The sequence below is a fragment of the Capsicum annuum genome, chromosome 9 (assembly GCF_002878395.1).
Source record: "Capsicum annuum cultivar UCD-10X-F1 chromosome 9, UCD10Xv1.1, whole genome shotgun sequence".
Lineage (NCBI taxonomy): Eukaryota > Viridiplantae > Streptophyta > Magnoliopsida > Solanales > Solanaceae > Capsicum > Capsicum annuum.
The window spans coordinates 165,188,855-165,214,386 of NC_061119.1; the positions used below are offsets into that span (position 1 = coordinate 165,188,855).

At 34.2% G+C, this 25,532-nt stretch overlaps 1 protein-coding gene across 1 annotated transcript; it reads right to left on the reverse strand.

Annotated features, from left to right (window-relative positions):
* Window positions 1–14,046: 14,046 nt before the first annotated feature.
* On the reverse strand, window positions 14,047–24,121 carry LOC107842667 (thylakoid ADP,ATP carrier protein, chloroplastic). The gene is made up of 10 exons (XM_016686621.2): window positions 23,623–24,121; window positions 21,247–21,303; window positions 20,102–20,164; window positions 19,948–20,004; window positions 19,780–19,863; window positions 19,370–19,438; window positions 19,189–19,301; window positions 18,922–19,091; window positions 15,088–15,166; window positions 14,047–14,449 (listed from the first exon to the last, which is right to left on the reverse strand). Exons 1-10 carry the CDS (start codon window positions 23,959–23,961, stop codon window positions 14,347–14,349), a joined length of 1,134 nt encoding a protein of 377 aa, XP_016542107.1. The 5' UTR covers window positions 23,962–24,121; the 3' UTR covers window positions 14,047–14,346.
* Between the last annotated feature and the right edge of the window lie 1,411 nt (window positions 24,122–25,532).

Here is a 25,532-nt window from a genome sequence, read left to right on the forward strand (position 1 = left end):
CATTAGGTTAAATTTTCAAAAGAATGCATGCTAAGTGTAGAGGACTCACAATAGCTTGAATAACTGAAAACTGAGAATTGTGACCATGAGTGATAAAGCATGTTGTATAAATCTACTAAGTTATAACACTTCGTTATAATAGTTATACTTGTATTTTATCTTGAAATCATACTATCTAAGTGTAGAAAGGGATTACACTTTTATATCTGTAAACTGAAAGCTGAAATCTTATAGTCAATGTCTTATAAAATCAATATTTGAATAAATTGTAATCCTTTACACTTGATTTCTAAAAGCTGTTATGTTATTTTTTTCTGTAGTCTTTTCTATTAGGCTGTAGTGAGGTTCTGCTAACCAACATACACTATGTAAGCTATTATAGTATCCAATGTCTAGTTCCCGTATGGGAAAACCTCACGTTGGGAGAGGTGTCATACTCTTTTCAAGGAGTATAACCTAATCTAAGTGATCACATCTATAACTGTCATCCATATAGAAATAGGAATAATTTGATAATCTAAACCTACGTTGGCTCATAGTTCTAGGGCATAAGAACATACCCAACTCGGTGCTAAATAGTACTCCCTTTAATCTGTGTGCTCATTTGTTGGGAATCAACTTTTTAAAACTAGCATAAGGGTTTATAATGAAAACCAATTATGCATCTATCTATTTCCAACTGTAAGCAAAGCTAATCTAGTTTTTGTAAACTATAATAAAATTGTAAAGTGGATTCCATATCTTAACTGAGGATCAAAAATCAAATCTTTATCAAAAATATTTGAAAAATAACTAATTATAGGATGCTTAAAACATTGTCTTTCTGGAAATATCAATGTTTAACTAGGGCTTAACAACCCATGCATCAAATTCATATCAAATCATCATAAAGTTCATGCTTGGTATTGAAAATATTGATAATTCAATTCTAAATCTGGAAATTACTGTAATACGTATAAAAATACAAAAGTAGACCAGCAATTCAACATCTAAATCTCTCATAATCTTCAAATAGTAATATGTGGGTATAAACCCTAAACTATAATTCATATAATTTCATGTAAAAATCAAATTTAAAACTAATTTTGGTCTCAAGGATGAAAGAATTATCCTTGTTGAAAATCCCATATACCTTAATTGATGAAATTGATAAAGAAGCTTGAACTTGAATTCCTATTTGTGCTTTTGAAGATGATTTCTTGAGTATCTTGAATTGGGAATCTTGAATTTTGAGTTATCTTGGAAAAATAATGGTGGAATTTCAATTTCTTGGGGTTTAAGTTTGGAGGTTCTAGGGTTTCTTGGAGAGTAATTTGATAAAAAGTGAGCATATAATGCTTAGAATAAGTTAAATCTTATGTTTTACACAAACTGGGGGCTTGGGAAATGACTAGAATACCCTTTTGAAAAATTAACTCGGAACTGGAAATCCTGATTTTGGGACTCGGCATGACGCACTGCTTATCACGGTGGCTTACTGGAAAAGGCACGAGTGCCATGTTTGCCTCTGGCACGACGCGGTGTAATCATGTTGCGTCGCTGGAAAAGGACAAGTGTCATTTTGCACTCCACCGTGACGTGGTGTCATTGTTTTGATAATTTTGATGCAATACAAGAAAATCATGGTAAGCTACTGGAAAGGGGACGAACGAGAATTTGTACTTTATCGCAACGCAGGCTAATCGCGGTGCCTCACTAAAAATCAGACAATTGCTATTTTGCACCTCACCGCGGCGCAATGCTCTACTATTTTTCACTGAAAACCCCATAACTTCTCAATCGAGTATTAGACTAAGGAAAAATTGGTATCGTTTAAAAGATAATTCAATTATCTACAATTTGGTAGGCCTAGAGCTAGAAAATTCTACTTGTATCCAGAGTTATACACTTTTGAAGTTGTCTCTTGACATACTAGGAGCTAAACTGGGCAAGGAAAAAGTATAGGGTATCACAACAAGCCTCACTACCTCATACGGCCCAACAAAGCGGGGACTCAGATTCCCTTTCTTTCCGAACCTCATTATTCCCTTCATAGATGATACTTTTAAGAATACCCAATTGCCCACTTCAAACTGGAGCTCTCTTCTACTTATATCAACATACGATTTTTAATGGCTCTGGGTAGTTTTCAATCTCTCATGAATCAACTGGACCATTTCCATAGCTTCAAGAACAGAGTCCATCCCAATTAAATCTACTTCACCAACCTTAAACCATCCTATAGGTGACCTACACCTAAGCCTATACGATATTTCCAAAGGAGCCATCTGAATACTAGCGTGATAACTGTTGTTATAAGTGAACTCAGTCAAAGGTAAATGGTCATCCCAACTTCCTTTAAAGTCTAAAACTCACGCCCTCAGCATGTCTTCTAATGTTTGAATTGTACTTTTTGCCTGACTATTAGTCAGCAGATAAAAAGTAGTACTAAGCTTAACCTTTTTACCAAGGCCCTTCTCGAAAGACTGCCAAAATAGCAAAGTGAACTCCATGCCTATGTCTAAAATGATGGAAAAGGGTAACCCATGAAGTCTAACTAATATGTGAGTATACATTCTAGCCTAATCCTCCACAGTATCTGAAGTTTGACAAGTAGAAAATGAGTTGACTTAGTTTTTCGATCTACTATGACCCAAATTGAATCATGCTGAAGTTTTGTACGAGTAAACCCTATGATTAAATCCATATTTACTACTTCCTACTTCCAAGTAGGGATACTAATATCTTGCAATGTACCACCTGGTCTTTGGTGTTCAACCTTAACTTGCTAAAAATTTAGACATATGGTTACAAACTCGTCTATGTCCCTCTTAATACCATTCCACCAATAAATTTTTTGTAAGTTGCGATACATCTTAGTAGCAGCCAGATGAATTAAATACCTCAAACCATGATCCTCGGCTAGTATCCTTTCCCTCAACCAGTCTATATTCAGAACACAAAGTCTACCTTGATAGCGAAGTACACCATCTCCCCTTTGAGAGAAAAAATCAACCTTCTATTGCTGGACTGCTTCCAGTATTTGGCTAAGTATGGAATTAATTTGTTGTTTCTCCCTCACTTCTACTACCAAAGATGATTCTGATCTGTTCTAAACTATTACTCTCCCAACATCAGTATCGAGCAACCATACTCCCAAACAAGTTAACCTATGTACCTCTTTGGCCAACTCTTGCCCTTTCTTTTTTACATGATCCACACTACCCATGGATAACCTACTCAGTGCGTCAGCAACCACGTTAGTCTTACCTATATGAAAGAGCACACTCATGTTGTGATATTTTAACAACTCTAAACACCTTCTCTATCAAAAATTCAGCTCATGCTAAGAAAATACATACTAAAGACTCCTATGGTTCGTAAATACATCAAAATGCATACCATAAAGGTAGTGCCTCCAAATTTTCAAGGAAAAAACTTAGCAGCTAACTCCAAATCATGGGTTGGGTAATTTTTTTTGTGATCCTTAAGTTTCCTAGAGGCATAGGCTATCACTCTCCATTCTGCATCGACACGGAACCTAACCCAACTCTGGAAGTATCACAATACACTACGAATCTATCTAACTATTCTAGCAGAGCTAACAGTGATGCTGAAGTCAATTTATCCTTCAACTCTTAGAAACTCTCCTCACACTTATCTGACCATATAACTTTAATTTTGGGGTCAGCTAAGTCAATAGTACGGGTTATTGAGGAGAACCCATCCACAAATCTTCTATAATATCCATCCAAACCCAAAAAGCTCCTGATATCGAATGAAGTGATGGGTCTAAGCCAGTGCATCACTGTATTAGTCTTCTGAGGATCCATATAAATACCAGCCCTAAAATAACATACCCCAAGAAGGTAACAGATTCCAACCAAAATTTATATTTACCAAACTTTGCATATAGTTGACGATCCTTGAGGGTCTACAGCACTATTCTCAAATGGTCTGCATGTTCCTCCTTACTCCTGGAATACACCAATATGTCATCTATAAAGACAATGGAAAACATGTCCAAGTACTGTTTGAAGACCTTGTTCATCAAATCCATAAAGGTTGTGGGAGCATTTGTTAGTCCAAACGACATAACTACAAACTCAAAATGGTCATACCTTATTCGGAACGTTGTCTTCGGAATGTCTTGCTCCCTAACTTTCAATAGGTGGTATCCCAACCTAAGGGCAGTCTTGGAGAACCACCGGGCACCTTGAAGTTGATCGAAAAAATCATCGATTCTAGGAATGGGATACTTGTTCTTGATGGTAACCTTGTTTAGTTGTTTGCAGTCTATACACATTCTGAGAGTACCATCTTTATTGCACACAAATAGGATCGGAGCACCCCACAGAGAAACACTGGGTCTGATGAAACCTTTATCTAAGAGGTCTTTAAGTTGCTCTTTTAACTCTTTAAGTTTGATCAGAGACATACGATATGGAGGAATAGAGATGGGATGAGTATCACCAAGAAGATCAATACCAAACTCTACTTATCTATCTGGAGGTACTCTTGGCAGATCTTCTGAGAAAACCTCCAGAAACTCATTTACTACTGGAATTGACTAAACTATCTGAACTTTAGACTTAGCATCTTTGACTTGAACTAAATGGTAGACACACCCTTTGATATTAACTTTTGATCCTTGAGATAAGATATAAATCAACCTTTGGGAGACACAAAACTACCCTCCCACTCAAAAATTGCTTCATCAGGAAACTGAAACTTTACTATGTGGGAGCGACAATCTATATATGTGTAGCATTAATAGAGCCAATACATGCCTAGAATAACATCAAAGCCTACCATATCTAATTCTATTAGGTCTGCTAGTATGATCTTATGGAGGATGGTAGTAGGACACTACCTAGAGACTCATCTAGCAGCAACTGACTCACCCACTAGGGTAGAAACTGAGAAGGTCTGGGAGAGATTTTCAGGACCTACCCCAAAATTTATAGAAACCAATGGAGTTACATAATAGTGATTTCATCTCAGTTCTAGAAACAAATAAGAGAGATTTGATCCCGAGTCTAGCAACACAATGTAGTTACTACTCCGAGAATACTTATATGCTCATACTTTAAGAAATCTACCTTAAAATAGCATAAGGTCTTATGGAATGAAACCTATTTATGCTTCTTTGTACTTTAAGTCATAATCAAGATGAATAGTTTGTAGATTTCATGTCTTATCTTTAGATCAAAAGATCAAACTTTTCTTTAAATTATGTTATAGAATATATCAATGGAGCTTAAGAGCATCAACTTCTTATAAACTCAATACTTGTACTTAGGACTTGGAATTCATGCTTTAGTTCATAGAAATTCATGACAAAAACACCATGATAAATAATCATCTTTGAATCTTTTAAAAACATTCCAGTCAAGATAATGAAATTCAAATCACAATATGAATCTTATAAGTCAAAACATGGACATATGTAAACCTTGATGCACTTAAAGCTTCAATCACATGATAGTATCATACTTCAAGAATATGGTTATTTGGGTATGAACCCTAATTCAAAACAAGTGAATTAAATCTTAAAAATCATATTTTTTAAGAACAAGGATGAAAGAATAACCTTGTTCATAAATTTCACATACCTAGAATTTCTTGACTTGTGAAGAGAGCTTGAACTTTGGGACTTGAATGGTGACTTGGTGAGAGAAACCCTAATCTTGATGTTCTTGGAAATAGAAGGAGAGATAATGTTGTTAATTGACTGAAAAGGGACGGAAAATAACACTCTTTTGGGAATATAGTCATGGGTTTGGAGTTAATAGAGGGGAAAATACCAAAAGGCCCTTTAACTAAACTTCTCAAAAATTGTTCGTCAGTCTTCTTGACTCAATCATATGACTCGCATGGTGAGGTACAAGTAGGCCTCCTAACTCGTAAGCTTGGAAGAATCCAAGAGAGTATACACTAGCCAACATATGAATCTAAACCTACGACTAGTAACATCTCTATACGACTTGTAGCCCCCCCCCCCCCCCACTCATAACTTGGATAGAATCTTAGGGAGCCTACACTGCTGAACTCATGACTTCACATTATACGACTCGTATGATTCTTTATAACTTCTGGGGTTAACTCCTACCTTGAACAAAATCTAAATTACCCTACAATGACATGGGTATGAGTCACTACATATGACTTATATGAAGTATGTACGACTTAATAGACTGAGTCGTATAATACACAGAAGCTTTTAGACATGGGGTATTATAGCACAGCTATCTCTTAAACACCATACAGAGATAGGGAAGGCAAATTAAGTGGATCATCTCGAAGCCTCTCATGATGAGCTTCACGACTATGTTTTAACAATTTAGGATTCTGTAGTAGGGTTCTTTCAAACTCTAGATCAAACAAGATCAAGGGATTGCATTGAATCCTAGTACTGTGCATACACTGGCATATGACCCAACAAGAATAGAAAAGAAAACCTAACAACCTCAACAAACTTTGTCAATTAATCTATAACTATATTATCCAACAATGGTGCCAAAATTTGATGTCACCCAAAACTATACCTCCAAGAAGTATAATACAATCGATGTCAAATATAGTAGCCTCTGATCCCAACAGAGAATAGGTCGAATATCTCACACGAATCTATTGAAGTAGCTAGAAAAATATCGAAAAGTAAATGAAGGAGTTTAGTGAAAACAGTATTAAAAGTGAAAAGTCTTGGTTGCTTTGTTTGAAACTAATACAAGATGAATACTAGGACTGTGTTATCCCTGACTTCTTAACTACGTAGATTGTCAGGCTCCGTTAAATTATCCTATCATCTTGCTTGTAGAATCTGATAAGTTATGTATCTCTAATCGTCTTATGAATGCCTTTACTGACTTTCACTCTTTACCTTTTAATCTCGATGTTGCCTTATTAACCCTTATCAAAGATCTCAGATTAACTATTCCCTTTTAAGTGTCAATTAATTAGAAGAGGGTTGGTAGCCTCAAATTACTATCGTGATTTTCATTTCCTAATATCTACCTCTCCTGTGAAGTAAGTAGTGAATACAAGAAGGTTCTCAACATTGGCCACTGCTAAGAAAATAATTAAATTGAAGATGACCACAATACATGCAAGAATATTGATCAAGAACAACGTTGCACTTTCTCTACTTTGTTATTCCACCAGGGTTCCCACAACCCTAGTTAGGTGGTTTAGCCGCTCATGCTTGCAAAAATATCCATTAAATTCGATAAAGAAAGCATAAGATGAATCTCATAATAATTTAAGAACAAAACCAGTAATCCCAAATTAATGATCAACCATAAAACCAAGAACAAAGGATTCCAAAATCAAAATTCAAATCTTGAAATCAATATATGTTTATGAGTGTAAAAAGTGCATAAACTAATAGAGAAACGTCAAAAGGGTATTTATAGTTTACATCAGAATCCTAAAAATCCTAACCAAAAAAAATAGTAAAAACTGGACTGGTAGCCACTTATGACCCTCGTAAGTGGCACTTACGCTCCATAAGTGGTTGTCATAAGTGACCTATACTCTTCAAACTGCAAGAATCCCACTTACAAAGACACTTATGGGGAGTAAGTGGTACTTATATGTAATGCCCTGCATCACATGCTTAGGACCACAAGTGATCCTAAGCTAACCCTTGTACTAGCATAACTCGTGAGCAACTGAATAAGATACATAAATCTTGAAGAAATGAGCGGAAGAAAAGTCTCTATCTCAAATCTTCAAAACAAAACTATTCCAATGATTACAACTCTGGTTATACAAAACAAAACTAAAATCAAATACATCAACTCTACTAACTGTTTATGAAGCCTCTACTATTACTGACTATAGGTAGCCGGGACATGACTCCCAACCATCCTAAATCTATACGACTAAATAAAAGAATGGTACTAAAACTGTAGTTGACTCGAGTCCTCAAATCAAAAGAACTCATCATCTGCTAACTGAAAGCTACAACTGTCTGATTATGATATGTGCACTACAACTTGTACCTACATTATGAGATAATGTAGCACATAGACATATATATGGATCAGTACTTCTGAAATATACTGAGTATGTGGGGGTGAATGCATAAGTTAAAACAATAACTTATTGTACATATAAAACTTTAAATAATGCATGCTAAGTGTAAATGACTCACCTTGGGATTGAATAAAACAAAAGCTATAAAATCATAAACATGAGTAATAAATCATAAAGACAATCCTTGTAAGCCATAACACTTAGTTTCTAAAAGCCTTACTTTACTCTTTCTCAGGGAGGTTCTTCTAACCGATATACAACATGTGAACTATCATGGAGTCCAACGTCTTACCCACGGTGGGAGAGCTTACGTTACGAAAAGATGTCCCACCCTTTCCATTGGAATAGGACCTTAACTTAAGTGATCACTATACTTAACCAATATTGGGACTTTAAACCTACGGTGGCTCATAGTTCTGGGGCATGTGGCCTTGGACGCATACCCAACTCGGTGCTAAATACTACTCCCTTATTACTTAGTTCTCATACTTTAGGAAATCCACCTTAACTTAGCATAAGGGTTTTATAATGAAAACCAGTTATGCTTATCTTTTCTTTAAAATGTAATCAAAATGAATAAATGTGGATTCCATCTCTTAGCTTGGGATCAAAAGATCCATCTTTCTTTAAATCTTAGTATAAAACCATCAAAGAAGCTTAAGACCATAGTCTTCTTGAAAACTCAAACTCATTCTTGGTATAAACTTATCAAATAAAACTTAAGAGCATGATCTTCTTGAAATCTCAATACTTAAACTTAGGGCTTAAAACCCATGTTTTAAACTCATGTCAATTCATAATAAAACTTTATGCTCAATTACAATCTTGAAATACTTTAGTAATAACAAGTCAAGATAGTGCAATCTCATTCATTATATATATCATGTAAGTGAATAACATAAACATAAGCACTTCTTGATATACTTAAAGCTTTAAATCTCATGATAATCACATGCTTCAAGAATATATAAACTTGGGTATGAATCCTACTTCAAAACAAGTAAGTTAAATTTTAAAATCATGTAATTTGGGAACAAGGGTTAAAGGATACCCTTGTTTATAACCCCACATACCTTAATATGCTTGATTTGATGAAGAAAGCTTGACCTTGAAAAGCCTTGGAGATGATCTTGAAAGCTTTTCTTGGAATTCTTGGACTAGAGAACGTAGATTCTTGTTTATCTTGAAGAGAATGTAACTTGAAGTTGAAGTTCTTGGGAGGAGGTTAGGGCTTGTTCTTGGAAAGGAAGGCTTTCTTGGAGAGAAATTATGAATAAAGGGGCCAATAATGCTCCTTGGGGGCTTTAATTATGTGTTACGGATGAATTTGGGTGGGGAAAAATGACCCATTTGCCCTTAAAAATGTGGAACCAAAAGCTATAAAATAGGAACAGGCGATGGAGTGTGCGCCGCGGGCTAATCGCGTGCCCTCACTGCCTCTCTCATGAAAATGGTTATAATGTTTTGCTCGGGTATCATATTAAGGAGAAATTGGTATCGTTGGAAAGCTTACTCAATTATCTACAATTTGGTGGGTCTTGAGCTACTAAATTCTATGTATATCAAAATTTATATACGTTCAAAGTATACCCTTGTAGAATCGAATACCAAACTTTGGACAAATCAAAGGCTCTTAACTCAACTTTGTTCTAAGTGATTCTTATGAACATTTTTTACCTAGAAATCACTTCATACACTAGGATAAAGATCATGACACATGAATTCAAAAGTAAATCATGGGATTATAGTTTACACACGTAAGAGAGACACTTCAAAGTCTAGCCCAAAAATACGGGATGTTACATTATGTTCCGTAAGTGACCCCATCATAGGTATCATAAATCTCTTCAATATTAACCTTCTCTGAACCTTCAACTTCTGATACTTTTTTTGGCACTTACGGCATCATAAATAGTACCTATGAGACGTAAGTATCCCTTCGTCAATGTCAGGACAAAAATCATCTTTCAAGTTCTCTGGACTTGGCACCTCTGAAATATACGAAGCCACTTAAAATGTCCATAATTAGTACGTACGCCAGTAAGTAGGCTCATAAATGCAGTCTTTTCAGCAACTTCAACTTTTATTCTCCTTTCAAGCTCCAAAACCTAGTTTTCTACAAAATAGACACAAAAATATATCATATCTACCAAAACGAACCTAAGTACTTGCTATTTTCTAGTTTTAAGCATCGAAAGTGCTATGAGACCATAGCACATCAATAGTCTGGTTGCAGGATCAGTAGATATTTCATACTTGAGGCAGTAGAGATCTCTAGAAACTTCTATCATTGTTTCTTATGGTGGAAATTATGCCATGTGTACTATTTTGTACTTTCTTATAGTAGATCTTGTACCTATTTAGACTGGGTCCTTGGAAAAAGTATTCTTTTATATTAAAGTTTTGTGAATCGATTGTTACAAATTAAGAGAATTTATTGTTGCTTAATGAATTCTACATATATTTCAATTGAGTGATAAGGGTCTCCTGTCTAGATGGATTTAAAGTAGGTGCCCGCATGATTTGGTTAGTTGGGTCATGGCAGTTCATCCTCTTAGGGTTTTATACACTTTAAATTTCATGGATTCTACATATTTTAGCATAAACAGTAATAATTCTAATCAAATACGTGTTTTCAAACACCCTAAGATCATTACCAACTAAATTTACTCGAATTCTCATCAATTTATATTTAATTCATAATTTAGGGTTAAACCCTAATTTCTACCTTGAACATGATTTTAACGATTTCTAAGGATTCTAGGAAGTAATTCAAGTTTAGAAAGTAGGAAAACCTTACCTTTAAAGATGAAAACTCCCAAAAGTGCAAAAAATCTCCCCAAAGTGCAAAAAATCTCCCCTTGCTAAGCCTTAACTCATTTTCGGAAAACAAGATATGTAAAATGAGTATTTTGATTTTAAAAACTGAAATTCTACATTTTTACCACTACGACAATAAAGTTACAACTGTAGCGGCTCATAGAACACTAAGATCTCCATTACGGCGATACGGTTAATGATACAACAGTTCCCCCAAGGCAGCAACTCGGGGCCTCACCATAGTTCAGGCTATTTTACAATGCGTCTCTCCAAATCCAATATCACGAACTAACTCTTTCACAGTAAACTCTATAATCAATGTTCTATTAATCCATTTTACGTACCGAAAGTTGCTAAGGGTTTCTAAACTCTTCCTCTACTACAAAATCAAATTAAACAAACCCACTAATGCTCAATTTACTACCAAATTTCCTTAGACCATCACACCCTAAAGATACACCTAAGACTAGGTCGGCCCTGAATTTTCCAAACATTGCCTAAAGGAAAAAAATTGCAAAAGTTCTACTCTTTTATTTAGTGTAACAATGAATTGGTTCACTTCATTAGATACCAATTACCACTAGTTTGTCCCCGAATAACAATTAGCCCAAAATGACATAACTAAAATAAAGAGTAATTACCTGAGTCTATGAACAAATGCAGGTACCGCTTGTGTATATCCACCTCCATCGCCCAAGTTGTTTCTTCAACTATGTGGTTCCTCCATTAAACTTTCACGGATGGAATAAATCGGGTTGTCAACTTTCTCACATCCCTATCCAATATATCAATTGGCTCCCCTTTGTATGAGAGTTCTTTGTCAAGCAATTCGATGTCCTAACGAACAATATAGTAAGCATCACTGTGGTACTCTTGAGCATAAATACGAGGAATCCCGGATAAACCCCACTCAAGCTAATAGGTAAGTCCAGCTTATAAGCCACTGACCTTACCCATTGAAGATATCAAAGAATCCAATATACCTCAGACTCAACTTACCTTTCTTACCAAAACACATTACACCATTCATAGGTGACACCTTCAATAGCACTTTGTCACCTTTCTCAAAATTTACATCTCTTACCTTGCTATCCGCGTATTCTAGCAAAATCCCCTTCCCCGAGGCATTTCATGGTAATCGCTCCAGTGAAAAAGAGTCCTCAAGAGGTGGCATCTGAGGCACTTTTATAGTTGGTTGTATGGATGTGGACGTAGACATGGAAGCACTCACATCAGAGAATTGTAATTTGGCTCAAATGTTGATATATCAGGTTGAACATTGTTACACTCGTCTTCTAACTCCTCCTCCTGAATAAATTGGAATTTAGCTGGGAGAAAACTCCTAATCGTCAAAGGGGAGTGTATGTCGTATTTCCATTGCCAGGGTTTACCATCGTTGTTGTGGTTGTTGTAATATTTCGTCATCTTGCCATGGTCGATGCATTTTAGCCCACCGCGGCTAAACATACGCCAAGAAAAAAAGTAGCTAAACATGTGCTCCTTTTGGTGTTATTGTTTCAAGATTATTTCATGTGTGGAAAGTTTTCCTAATGTCTTTATATTTTGTTAAAAAATTTAATTTTATTCTATGTATCATCTATTTTTTATTTTAATATTTTTATGTCACATTGTTTCTATAATATGTACTCAATTGTTAGTTTCAAGGTCACTTTTGAAAAATATAACTAAACGAGAAAATTTCAGACTGAAATTTTTGGGAGACAGTAGGCATGATTTCTTGAGGAAAACTCACCAACACTAGAACATTTGATTCAGTAAATAATTCCAAGTACTATTTGACATTGGGAATATTTATTGGATTAATTATGCCATTAGGTGTCGTCCTAGCTTCTTTATTCTTCCCAAGGGTTACTAAAGAATTTCAAGTTACATCTTTTGTCAATCTCTCTTTCACCCTTTTCTGTGTCAAAGCGATTTCATGTCATTTTCAATCTTGATCAAGAACCTTACCAATGATCATATTTTCTTCTGTGCTGACTTTGATGCTAACATTACCTACAATGTCCCAATTCCTTGGCAAGCTAATATTTCTTCTAAGTTTTATCAAGATGAGAAAGCTCAAAAGTCAAAACCTTATTGATGCAACTCTACAATTTCATGAGGGATTCCTTTAATACAACTTCCTTCTAAGTGGTTCCGGGTCTACCTAGCAGTATTACTCATCATGATTTCACATTTACGGACTGATACATACGGCTGTCGATGTAAAACATGGCCAAAATTTCTCAAGCAACGACCTTCTATTATTTTATCCTCTATCTGTGCTACTTGAACCTTTTCAACGTGTGGTTATTTATAATGTTTTCTGGTGTTGTATGAGAACACATCCATCTTAGCATCTACATGTTTGAGGTGCTCATCTTATAGCGTCTTACTTTAGCGATCCAACATTCACTCCAATATAACATTGGTCTTATAACTATTCTATACAACTTACCTTTCTTTTTGATAGAATTCCTATCACATAAACACCCTCATAATACATCTTTTCAATCATCCCATTTTGATTGTGTGTAACATCTACTTTTATCATTCCATTTTTGATAACAAGCCTTGAGATCTAAATTGTTTCCATCTAAACTCACCTCAATTCCGTTCTTATGTTTGACTAAATTTGTGATACATATATATGCAGTCTTACTTCCACTTATGCTAAAAGTTTACTCTTTAAAAAAAATGTTTACTCTCTAGAACGCTTCTCCGTCGCTTAAAACTTCTGATTGACGCTCACTAACTTCAATTATTTGTTGTACATATATTGTGTAGACACTCTTAACACCATTTGCAAAATAGGAACTCGAACACTATTGACACTTACGGTCATTTGCTAGGGAGTATAAAAAGTGTAATAGTGTAAAATATGGTGTATTCATAATGTTTGCATTAGTAATGCTGGTAATTATGCTTGCATTAGCTATGTTGAGACTTTTCTTATGCAGCATCTAGTTTGGTGTAGTAAAAAATAACATGCATTCCATAATTTCTTTTTTGTTTAATTGTTTACAAAACTACCCACCACAAATATGGTGGACAAAATGTAGAAAAAGCTAAATTCCCCTGCATTAGTTATACACCTAAATACTAAATAGTGTGTAACTAATGCTTACTTAGGTTAAAACCACAAACAAAATGAAATGTAGGGAGTAGCTTTTTTCCATTACAAGGTGGAAACAAATAAACTAAGGATAAAGGAGACTGCAAGTCGCTTCAAACATTACAAACATAAGAACACAAATGAATGAAGTAATTCTACATTTAAATGAGCAAAAGAAAAATATAGATATTGCCATAAGACAGCCAACTTAACTACTCTGGCAACTAAACCTGGTATTACAAAAATGGAGATCTAGGTAACAAACTAGATTACTGACAGCTCAGTTTCTTGCTCGTCGAACCAATATTTGTAAATGACGATGAATAATGCGGAGATCAATTATCTCCATTGAATCAAGCAACCAGAAAACCTACTTGGTGAAATAGCTAGGATTACTCTGCCTTTTGCCTGCGGTTCTCATCCATAATTTTCTGGAACTCTTTCTCACTTCTTGCTATCAAACGCTTAACAGTATCAAAAGTGGTGAGCCTAATACTGCACCAGAAAATGAAGACAGACAAAGAATGATGTGTTAGGTTAGAATGTTAAATTTCGTCAATGATCATTGTGCACGGTAACAATAGCAGTAATCCCTCATATGGAATGGTCCCCCCCTTGGAGAGCGATGAGAAGAAATAAAGTCACCAGGCATCGCAATTTTTTTTTTGTTTTTTTGAGGTAGGGGGGTGGAGGATGGGGATCAGCAACACAGATATCATAGTCCAAATGAAGTCTCTGCATTTATAATTGGTCAAAAAATATATGAACCTAGCTCAAGACAGAATTGGTAGGATAATGTTCAATGCAGTCATCTCATGGAGCAAAAAGGATGCCCTAAGATGAATCAACGATATTAATATGTTGCAGATGGCAATTATAACAGCTCTGCTGAGTATTTCTTCAAGCAGTTTGCCAAGCAAACATAGCAAATTACTTGGCCAAGCATGAGACTTAAACACATGCAAGCCTAACTATATCAATGTAATCAACGAATATATTATGCCAAGATCCACAATAGAAACTGTCAAACATAACTATCGTGAAAAATGAGAAAAAAGTGAGCAGCAAAAGGAAGAAAACAAAAGAGAGTGAAAAGAGACCCGAAAAAGACAATAGGAATGAGAAAAATGTACCTGCTATTAGGGAGAGTTTTCAGTGCATTGGGAACAAAACCCCTGTACAATCCAACTACACCATCACGTGCCACTATGCCTGAAAAAGAAAAGGGTGACTTAAAACTATTAGAAAGAGTATTAGGTTGAACATTTTTCTCAGTTCAGAATAACTCAGATCCCCTCTCGTGGTTCCTTTTCTTTTCTGATAACCAAGAAATCCAGGAGGGTGGCGTACGGTTCCAAACCCGGTAGATAGTGGTTCGAACCCATCACCAGTGTTTTGGACAGCGAAAGGCGACAAGAGGCGAAAAGGCTCTGCCTCGCCAAGCGGCGAGGCGAGCGCCTTTTGAAAGTGCGGCGACAATTGACACAAAATAATTAAAATAATTAATTGCATATATAAATGATCAAAAAATCTCAATAGCACTAATATATTAGGAAATATTTCAAGTCAAAAATTAAGTAGCCGTTTGTCCATGAAAACTAAAATTTTCCGGAGTTGGAGTTGAAGTTGGAGTTGAAATTGGAGTTGGAGTTGTATTTGGCCATGTCTTTTTTAAAAAAAAATTTTGACTTTTTAAAAAACTTTTTTAAATATGATTTTATGCACTAACTTTTACAAACTATCAAAATCGCACAACTAAAATTTACCTACTAATGAAAAAAGAACACAATTAGCCACTATTATAAAAATAATTACATATACATGACCATATTTAATGAATTTCAATTATGACATATATAATATTTACATTAATAGCCATTTTCTCATATTTGAAAATTTTAAATATGGATGTTATATTAACAGATCACTGCTCCCTATTTTTCAGGTAATAAATATTATCTTTCAAACAAATTTATTTTTTTAGAAATTTATTTAATTTATTTCCTTTATTTTCCGTTCCTAAAAAATAGGAAATGATGAGTTGTTATTAAATTTTAGGGTGCCGCTAATTTATTTCTTTAATTTTCTTATACATGAAAGATTTTACTGTGCGTGAATAAATTATTTCTATGTAAAACATGCTTTGCATATTTATGGTATATTATATCATATACCAGAAATATATAAATATGCTTAGTATGTTTCTTTATAGTTTGTATTTTTATATATGTGTATATGATATATACATGGTATAAACTTCATATATAACATACTTCGTATATTTATATTATAAATATGCTTAGTATATTTATATATGTGTATATGGTATATACATGCTATAAACTTTATATATAACATACTGTGTATTTCTATTATAAATATAATACTTTATATATTTATGGGTATAAATATAATACTTTATATATTTATGGGTGTAAATATAAATTAACAGTAAAATAATGTCTTATGTCTTAAATAAGGGATAAAAATAATGATGAGAGAGAAAAAGAGATATATATTAATTAGGATAGCATTAAGTTTGAAATTATAATTATCTTATTCTTTAAAACTGCTATATACGTAATATTGAAAATGTAATGTTATAAGGAGAGTTTTACGTAAAAATTTAAAAGATTGGGGTTATATGTAATAATAATAAAAGTTGGAATTGGAGTTGAAAAATTGTGAAAACAACAAGAACCTGTTTTTCCTTTTCAGAAAAATTTTCCGAAATTATTTTTCGAATTTTCATGGCCAAACACCACAATTTCCAACTCCGGAAAAATTTTCCGAAAAAAAGGGAAAAATTTTCATGGCCAAACGGGCCCTAAAAATAGATAGTAGATAGACACTAAAAAAATATTTCAATTACGATATTAATTAGTTGTATTATATAAGTTATAGAAAAAATAGATTGTTTTTACATATTGTTTACTCATTTTTTTTACACATTGTTTACTGTTACAGTAATATAGTGTACTCTTTGTGACTTGTGAGAAACAAAAAAGAGGAAGAAATAGAAGAAGAAAATAAGAAACAGAAGAAGAAAATCAGAGGAGGAAATCAGAGGAAGAAGAAAGTAGGAGAAGAAATCAAGAAAAAAAAAGAACGAAATCAGTATGTACCAGTCGCTAGAGTAAGAAGAAGAAAGTAGAAAAACAAATAAGAGAAAACGACACTTACCAGTTGTCGGGTCACTGCCGCCAGTCGCCGGAATCTCGCACAAAGTCACAGTCGCACTTGCCTTAGGTCTTGGTTGCAGTCACACACGCAGTAAATCGGTTGAACAAAAATAAAAAAAGCCCTAAAATTACCTTTTATCCCTAAAACCCTAATTAAAAAAAAAAAAAAAAAGGTGTCGCCTTTGTCGCCTCGCCTCGCCATGTCGCCATCCTCGCCTTGGCGTCGCCTTTCGCAGGTCACAGCACCACGAAGGCAGGTGGTGACACTGCCTCGCCATTCGCCATTGGCGAAGTGGCGAGCGCCATTGATAACACTGCCCATGACGAGCTGCCTAATCCACACATCACATGTTGCAGTCTCACCAGTATACCAAAGCCCTGGGAGCAATCCCCTCTCAAGCTTGTTAAACAAGGATTTCAAACTATAATACAATCTGTCACTGAATTTTAAATGTTTATTTTTCCCAAAGTGAACTTTAAAATCAAAAAGTTCAAGGAATTGACATTTTTTGACATTTTATACTTCTTGATACTTAAACGTTAAGGATTCGAAGGCACAAATACATCAGAAATTGGGAAACAGTTTTGTTAAAGCGGCTCTACAACAATACGTACAGCTATTTTCTTTTTCTCGCTCATCCCATTTATCATGACCTATGTTGACTAGAGTTTATGAGAAAACTGATCTATTATATCTAACTTTGGTAGATATTTATCAGCATTATTGGATGATGTCATAGGTGTGAAGATGTTGATTAAAACCAAAATAATATAAACAGAAATTATATTAATTCGATCTGAAACAGGTGGATATTGCCGTTTAAGGAACAAATCATATTTTGAGACGAACTATGAGAAAGCAATCCAAACAAAAAAAGGGGCTAACGAGCATAATAAATGCATCCGTTTAAAGCAAGGCTTGTATGGGCATGGCAATGTTTGTACCACAATATCTATGGCTACAACGGCGCACTTGAAAACTTAATGGTTGTACTATTACCAAAAGGTAGACTACACTTTAGGCAGCAAACCTAGGATCCCAGTAAACTGGGCAAAACTTGGACAGCAGGATGCGTGAATCAAGAATTCGGGATCATGCAAAACCTTGAAAACTGGACATGTGAATCAAACAAGCAAAATAAAAATATGGTTTAGGTTAAAAGAACGAAGACAATCCTTCCTTTCAGATGTCTGTTTACTCAGAGAAACATAAAAGCATTTGTTTATTATATTTACATTCAGTTTTTTGGATTTTTCTTTAAGAAGTGCAATTCCTATTATTTTAAACATCTTAAATTGAAGGTCACTGTGAAGTTCTTCAGAAGATTATTTAAAATTTGCTGATTAAGTTGATTATTTCTCACTCTTTGTGTGGATTCTGTTGGATTTTAGCTAAGAGATTAAGGAAATAACAGAAAAAGGCTTAGCGAAAAAACAAATACTGCAGTTTTGTCAAATAGAATTGTTTTATTCAGCTTTGTTGAACTTACAGTTATAGGAAACTTGCAGAAAAGAACATTAAAAATATGATCAGCATCCTAGCCTACGATATCTTTATAGAATAATATCTTTACCTAACTAATTACTAAGAATTAGGGATAACTAGCTAAGAACAATTAACTCAGATTTACTCAAAAAATTAAAGCAGTAAAATAAAATTACTGCAGTTAAAAAACATCATTCTAACCGACTCATCAGTGAGGCGTAGACAAACACAGTTTGGCAAAATCTGTAACTAGTTACAATAAGAGATACAGACAATGACATCTTTTAGATTTTGTTTACCTGGGAAGGCATCAAAAATTGTCATATAAGGTGTACCCTTCATTTGCATTTGCCTTCTCACTGTGTCCAATGGATAGCACATTAGAGTGGCAATAGTAGCTGAAAGCAAACCTGTAACCAGAGATGCTTCAGTTCGTTTCTGATATTTCTCCGGCAAAGATTTCTTCACCCTAACATTCAGAAAAGTGTCATTTAGGTTATAGTAGCACCAGGACCTTGTCTTCAGATGATATAGAAAAAAAGATCTTCAAAAGAACATAGACTCACAAGTCAAAAACACAAAAGTTCACAGCGATATATGGAGCTATTCCAATGAGAGAGGGCCCGAGACCATTATAAAAGGATGCAACGCCTTCCTCTTTCAGCATGTTTAAAGCAACCTGAAATAATTGAAACTCTGAATCAGATATGTCCTGGTGTCATAAATTCTGAGTTATCCGATTCTTACCTCACTCATCGTTTTATACCCAGGGTCAACTGCTAATCTCAACCTGAGAACATCTAGTGGGTAGGTTACCTGACAACAAATCAACAAATTAACTTCTTGGAGATAGATGAAAAAGAAACTAATTTTAACCCAAAAACAAGAACAGGAATAGGAATAATTGAGATACTGCATGCACAATCATTCCCTTCCCTGCAAGGGGGGAGAAAGAGAGATAAAATGGTAGGTTTTCAAATAAATCTTATAAAGTAAACAACAGTGTTCAGATCAGTAGCATTACCGAGATAACAATAAGTACTAAGTTTCTGCCAGGTCTATTCTATTCACTTGAGCAAACAAAATTGCAAAAATTATATGCCAAACGGACAACTACTTAGAAAAAACTCTTTGGTGTTCACATAATGCGAACTTACAAAAGTAGAAGTCATGCCAGCACAAGCACCTGCTGCTAGTCTTCCAATGACAGAAAGCTCCCCATCCTTTCCTTGAAAAAGTTTCTGAAAATAGGAAGTGTGAAATCACTTTATTCTGGTCAAACAAACAAACCAGTGTTAAAGTTCTCTTCAAAGATGTTTCATTACCTTGTAGGTTTCATATGCAAATAACTGCACCGCACTATAAGGTATGATCCGTATCACCTAAAACATTAACAGAAAATAATCAACTTGATGCTTAAAAAAGCAGTCACCAAGATTTGACAAGAAATGTGACTCAGTGGGGAAATGGTGCAAATACCTGTGGAAGGTTTCCTTTCCAATATCCTTTGATACCTTCCTCCTTCCCAATCAATGTAAACGCCTGCAATACAATCTCCGGCATATATCAAAAAATTGAGAATCATATGACTCAATGATGGCATCTATGAGTGGTAATTATCACCCTATGGAAGGTCTGTGTTTGCAGAAAAGAAGAAGAAAAAGCAAAATGGCTATATACTAAATAGGATAACCCAACCCAAAAGACTAGACTATATTAGGCGGGAGAACACATTTAGCTGATAGACCCATTACCAGGACCCCTAGGAACTCAATTGGCTTAAGAAAATATCACTCGCTTGAGTGCCGAAGACCTCATGGATCACGGCTGGTGCCACTTGTTTAGATCCAGGTCACCACTCCTGGCACCCCTCTGAGGCTCTGACCAAATTTGACATGGCATGTATCTCATAATTTTATTCTTTTTTGGGGATAAGTTACAACTGACAATCCTGAGTACAGGCCACTCCTTGCGCCCAACCAGTTGGTCCTCAAGCGTTGATCAACCTACTCTAATATCAACTGTTATAGGGTAAACAAGAAAGCCTGACTCAAAAGACTTGCCTATTAGGTGGGAGAGCACATTTAGACTATAAATCCAGTACTTGTAGTCTTTTTAATCGATGAGGGACTCAATTGCTTCAAGACATACAACATTACAGAGAGAATCAAAGGTTTATACCCAAGTAAAGAGAAGGAAAAAAGAAAGGCAGAAAATGTATGTTACCACATTTATATATTCATCATATTGTCTTTATCAAAAAATTAAATAAATCTTTCTAAAGACAGAACTATCGAAACTGAGGCCTATGCAACACTCTGCAACTTTTAGTAGGTGGTAGAAGTCAGTCATCAATGCTAACTTACAAGTGACCAATTGACTGTATTTCTACACTCAAGGGTAGAGTGAAAGGGAGAGTCTCTGTCTTTCCCAATAAAATGGTTTTTAACTATGATACTGCAGATCACTCCCTTACTCTTTCGGATCAATCATCATAATGCTAAAATTCTGCACAATATAAATGAACAAAGAACAGGAAACACCAGACTTCTGGACACTCAATAACATAGCTTGTCTATGTTGTATATCTCAGAAAGCAACAACAGGAAACAGCAATACAATACCTCAATGAATCCAATTCCTTTCTTTGCAGCTTCTTGCCCAGCTCTTAGTCCATGTGTCTGGCAACCAACGCAAAAATCAGGAAGAAATAGTTCAAGATAGAAAACGTAAAAGTGGTTGCTGTTAAATACAAAATGCATTTCAAACTCATAATGCCATAGAGTCACCATACCAGTAAGCTGAAAAGATAGGCGTATGAAGGCTTTTTACAAGAAAGGTGTCATCAGCTGAAGATAATATCAAGTACAAAGTACAAAATTGAGGCAGTGTATAAGGATAGAAGTATGAGCTTAGAATTTCCATATCGGCTACACAACCACATAGTGAGAAAGGATGCTTGCAATGTCAAGTTCCAACAAAGAAACTTTTATTATTCTCATATGGAGCTCGCACCAGAGGAGTGGTAGGGAAAGGAGAAGTACCCCACAATCATTCTTGCACTGATATGTATCACGCAATTCTTCTTTCTCCCCTTTTTCATAGTACAGCAAAATCAGCAGTAATATGCAAATTGTTCTTTTTAACACGTTAACAGGACAATAGCATAAACACATTGCAGCTGCATGTAAGCTCTTTCTCTACCTCTTCCAGAGACATGAAGACAAACAAGCCTCTTTAGGATTTTAAGCTACACATTCAGGATATAGCATAAGATGGCGAGAGTAGAAGGTGATAGAAGTACTCCTTCAAAGGAGGTGGCATTTTTTGGCTAGATAGAGGTGCTCCTTCAAAGGAGGTGGCATTTTTTGGCTAGATAGAGGTACTCCTTCAAAGGAGATGGCATTTTTGGGCTAGGGCCATACCTCATGTCATTTCATCCAGTCCACTAACCAAATATGCTCCAAATTCATTTCGCACTCCACTCTTAGGTACTGTATTTCAATTTGAACATTTTGTTACAGTGTACTACCTATGAAGTATCACTAAATCCATAAGAATCCTTTATATCTACTGTTACTTCATCCAGTCTATTTTTTTTCTTCACAGCTGAATAATCTGTTATTTCTAGAGTGCCACCTTATCCTTCTCTACCTAAATACTAGGCTTGGTTCACTTATCAAGATTTGAACTCATTCTTGCCACACAGTCCATGCTGTACTATCTTTATTTTTGAGTCCGTGGGGAAATACACACCACTTTATTAGGTCCCATTTTATATACTTAAAACCTATATACAATGATTTGTTTGTGTTTTTTAAAAAGATCTTCTGCTGAACAAACAGAAACCTAAAATTCAAATCCTGAAGTAAACAATCCTATCAAGAAATGAAGCCTAAAATTCAACTGAAAAAATCAATTATCCAAAGACACAGCAGTAATGTGATACTTAAAAACACCCAAAACAATTGCTCCCTCCGTTTCAATTTGTTTGTCCTACTTTCCTTTTTAGTCCATTTCAAAAAAGAATGCATCTTCCCTTATTTAGCAACTCTTTACTTTCAATTTTCCGCATGACATGTTTAAAACAACGTACTATTACTATCTCTTTTACTTCGACTATCACAATCTTTTGATGTAGCTACTGTTCTTTTTTCAGAATGCTTTGCCATATTTTTTTAGTATCTGCATTGACATGCTCTTCCGTAAGCCGAGGGTTTATCGGAAACAGCCTCTCTACCTCCCAAGGTAGTGGTAAGATCTGCATACACTCTATCCTCCCCAGACCTCACTCGTGGAATTACATTGGTTTAGTTGTTGTTTTGTATATTTAACACAACAAGATTTAAAGTTATTTTGGTACATTTAACATATTTTTAATATAACACCACGAGATTCAAACATCTTACTCTCTCTCTATCTCAATTTATATGACACTTAACTACTTAACTTTTTAGTCAGTCGAATACAGAAAAACACATTTCTATATTTACTAACAATTTAACTTTAAAATACCTATTTTATCCTTCATGAAATTATTTTATAGCCACACAAACATCAATAACTTATTTTAAATCACACAAGTTTCGAAAGTATTTCTTTCTTTCTTAAACACAATGTCAAATCAAACAACATCATATATATATATATGGGACGGAGGGAATATTTACTTGTTTAAACTTTGTAGCAATCAAAATAGGGATAAGACACAAGTAACCCCTAAACTATAGCGGAAATATCAGTGACACACCTAAACTTTACGGTCCCTATTCCTCCTAAAATTATTTTTCTTCTATTTTGTGCTCCTTTTGTGTTAGTGCTGACTTGACAGCCACACGATTATAAAAGGAATACAAAAATACAGAAAAATGAGTTTAGGGATAATAGGACCGCATAAAGTTTAGATATGTCATTGGGATTTCGCGTATAGTTAGGGGTACTTGTGCCTTATCTCGCTCAAAATACGACAAACAAACTAAAAGAGTTTTAAAAAAAAGAACCTGCATGAGGAGCTTGATACGATCAAGTGGAGCAGTGACAGACTTAGCAGCAGCACCAGCAATAGCACCAGCAGCAAACAATGCAGCTTCTTTCGGAACCAAAGCCACCATTGCCAAAGGATTTCTTATAAGCTGAGCAGCTGTTGGATTATTATTATTATTATTAAACGTTTTTTCATCTAAATTCTCTGATGATAACGAAATACAACCAAAATTACACCCATTTTTTACAGAATGAACCGGAAAACCGTTCTGGCAGGGTTGAATGATGTTAGTGCTGTTGGATAATTCAAGACCCGGAATATCCATGGATACTAAAACGGGTCGGTTTTTCTTCATGGTGGGTATAGAGCAATGAAGTTTTTTTCCTTTGTTGTACTTGTGAATGAAGAAGATAAGAGGGGCTTTAGAAGGGGAGATGCTACTGTGTAAAATGAAGAAAAAAAAAATAACAGACTTTTGGGGTTTATTCTCTTTCTATTTTTCTTTTGTATATAGTTGCGAGAAGACCGTGCAAAATACGAGCCTAATATTTATCCTAAATTAATATTATAATATAATAATTATATCAATTAGTGTAATATTTTTTAGATTTTAAAATTTAGTTAAATTTATTTTTCAGAGTAATTTTTGCATATATTCTTAAAATATTTTAATTTGTCAATTATTGTGATTTATTATTCAAATGTATAATTTTATCTCAAAAATTTAATTCACGATTAAAATTATACTCTACAAATATATAAATTAGTAAAGAGTATGAAAAGCAAAATTCGATGGGTCTATATTACTTTTTTCAGATAACACAGATTCCATATATGTTATTTTTTTATATCAATTAATGCGACACAAATAAAATTTAGATACAATCATATTTTTAATATGTTTTTAGATATTTTAAGTTGTTAAGCAGTCATTTGGCCATAAGTATTTTTTCACTTTTTCTTCGAAAAATTATTTTATTTTAGTTAAAAAGGTGAAAATTACACTGTTTGACCATAAAAATTTCAAATACAATTTGAAATTGTATTTTGGAAAAGTGAAAACAAGAAAAAACTTGTTTTCACTTTTTCACTCTTACTTTTCACACAAAAAATCAAAAACAACTTTAATTTATATTCATCGTCAAACACAACTCCAACTCCAACTTCAAACTCTATTTTCAACTCTGAAAAATTATGTTTTCATGGCCAAACGGGGCCTAACTATTTTAATTTATAATCGTTTTTATGTAGCTTTCATATAATATACATTACTCTCCCTGTCCAAACTCTTGTTGCGTTTATACTCAATTATATATTTAAAATAATTTAAGTTTTTTTAATTAATGTGATTTATAGTACTTTTCTTCTATTTCAAATTAAGTGGCATTGATATAATTTCGAGAGTCAAATATTTTGTATTTTATAAATTTTATAAGTTGTTAATTATTGTGATTTATACTATTTTTATGCATTTTTTGAAATATACACTAGATTAATTTGTTTTTCGATATTTTAAGTTATAAACTATTGTATTTTGAATACTTTTTATGTAATTTTTTAAATAGTATATGTTACCTTTTGTGGCATTGATAGTCAATTACATTTCTTAAATAATTTAAGTTTTAAATTATTGTAATTTATAATACTTTTTTCTTTTATTCCAATTTAAGTAGCATAATGCTTAGATGACCATATTAATGACTCACAACAACTAATTCGAAGTTATATAGAAAAATTACTATAAAAATTACTTGTGAATTTTTTTTAAGTAGACCTCATATAAGACGTCAAGTTAATTTAAAGCGTCAAAAGTTAATTTATCATTCTATATCTATTTTATCTTTTTTATTAAATATTATTAATTTTGTAATACTTAGATGACTTATAATAATTAGTCATTGGTGATATTTAGTAAAATTACGATTG

Excerpts from the sequence above, each read along its gene's own strand:
- LOC107842667 (XM_016686621.2), bottom strand. The coding sequence starts at position 23,961 with ATGAAGAAAAACCGACCCGTTTTAGTATCCATGGATATTCCGGGTCTT. Across the intron at positions 19,864-19,947 it reads TTGCATATGAAACCTACAAG|AAACTTTTTCAAGGAAAGGA; the intron begins GTAATGAAACAT and ends TCCTATTTTCAG. Across the intron at positions 14,450-15,087 it reads AAAACTCTCCCTAATAGCAG|TATTAGGCTCACCACTTTTG; the intron begins GTACATTTTTCT and ends TTTCTGGTGCAG.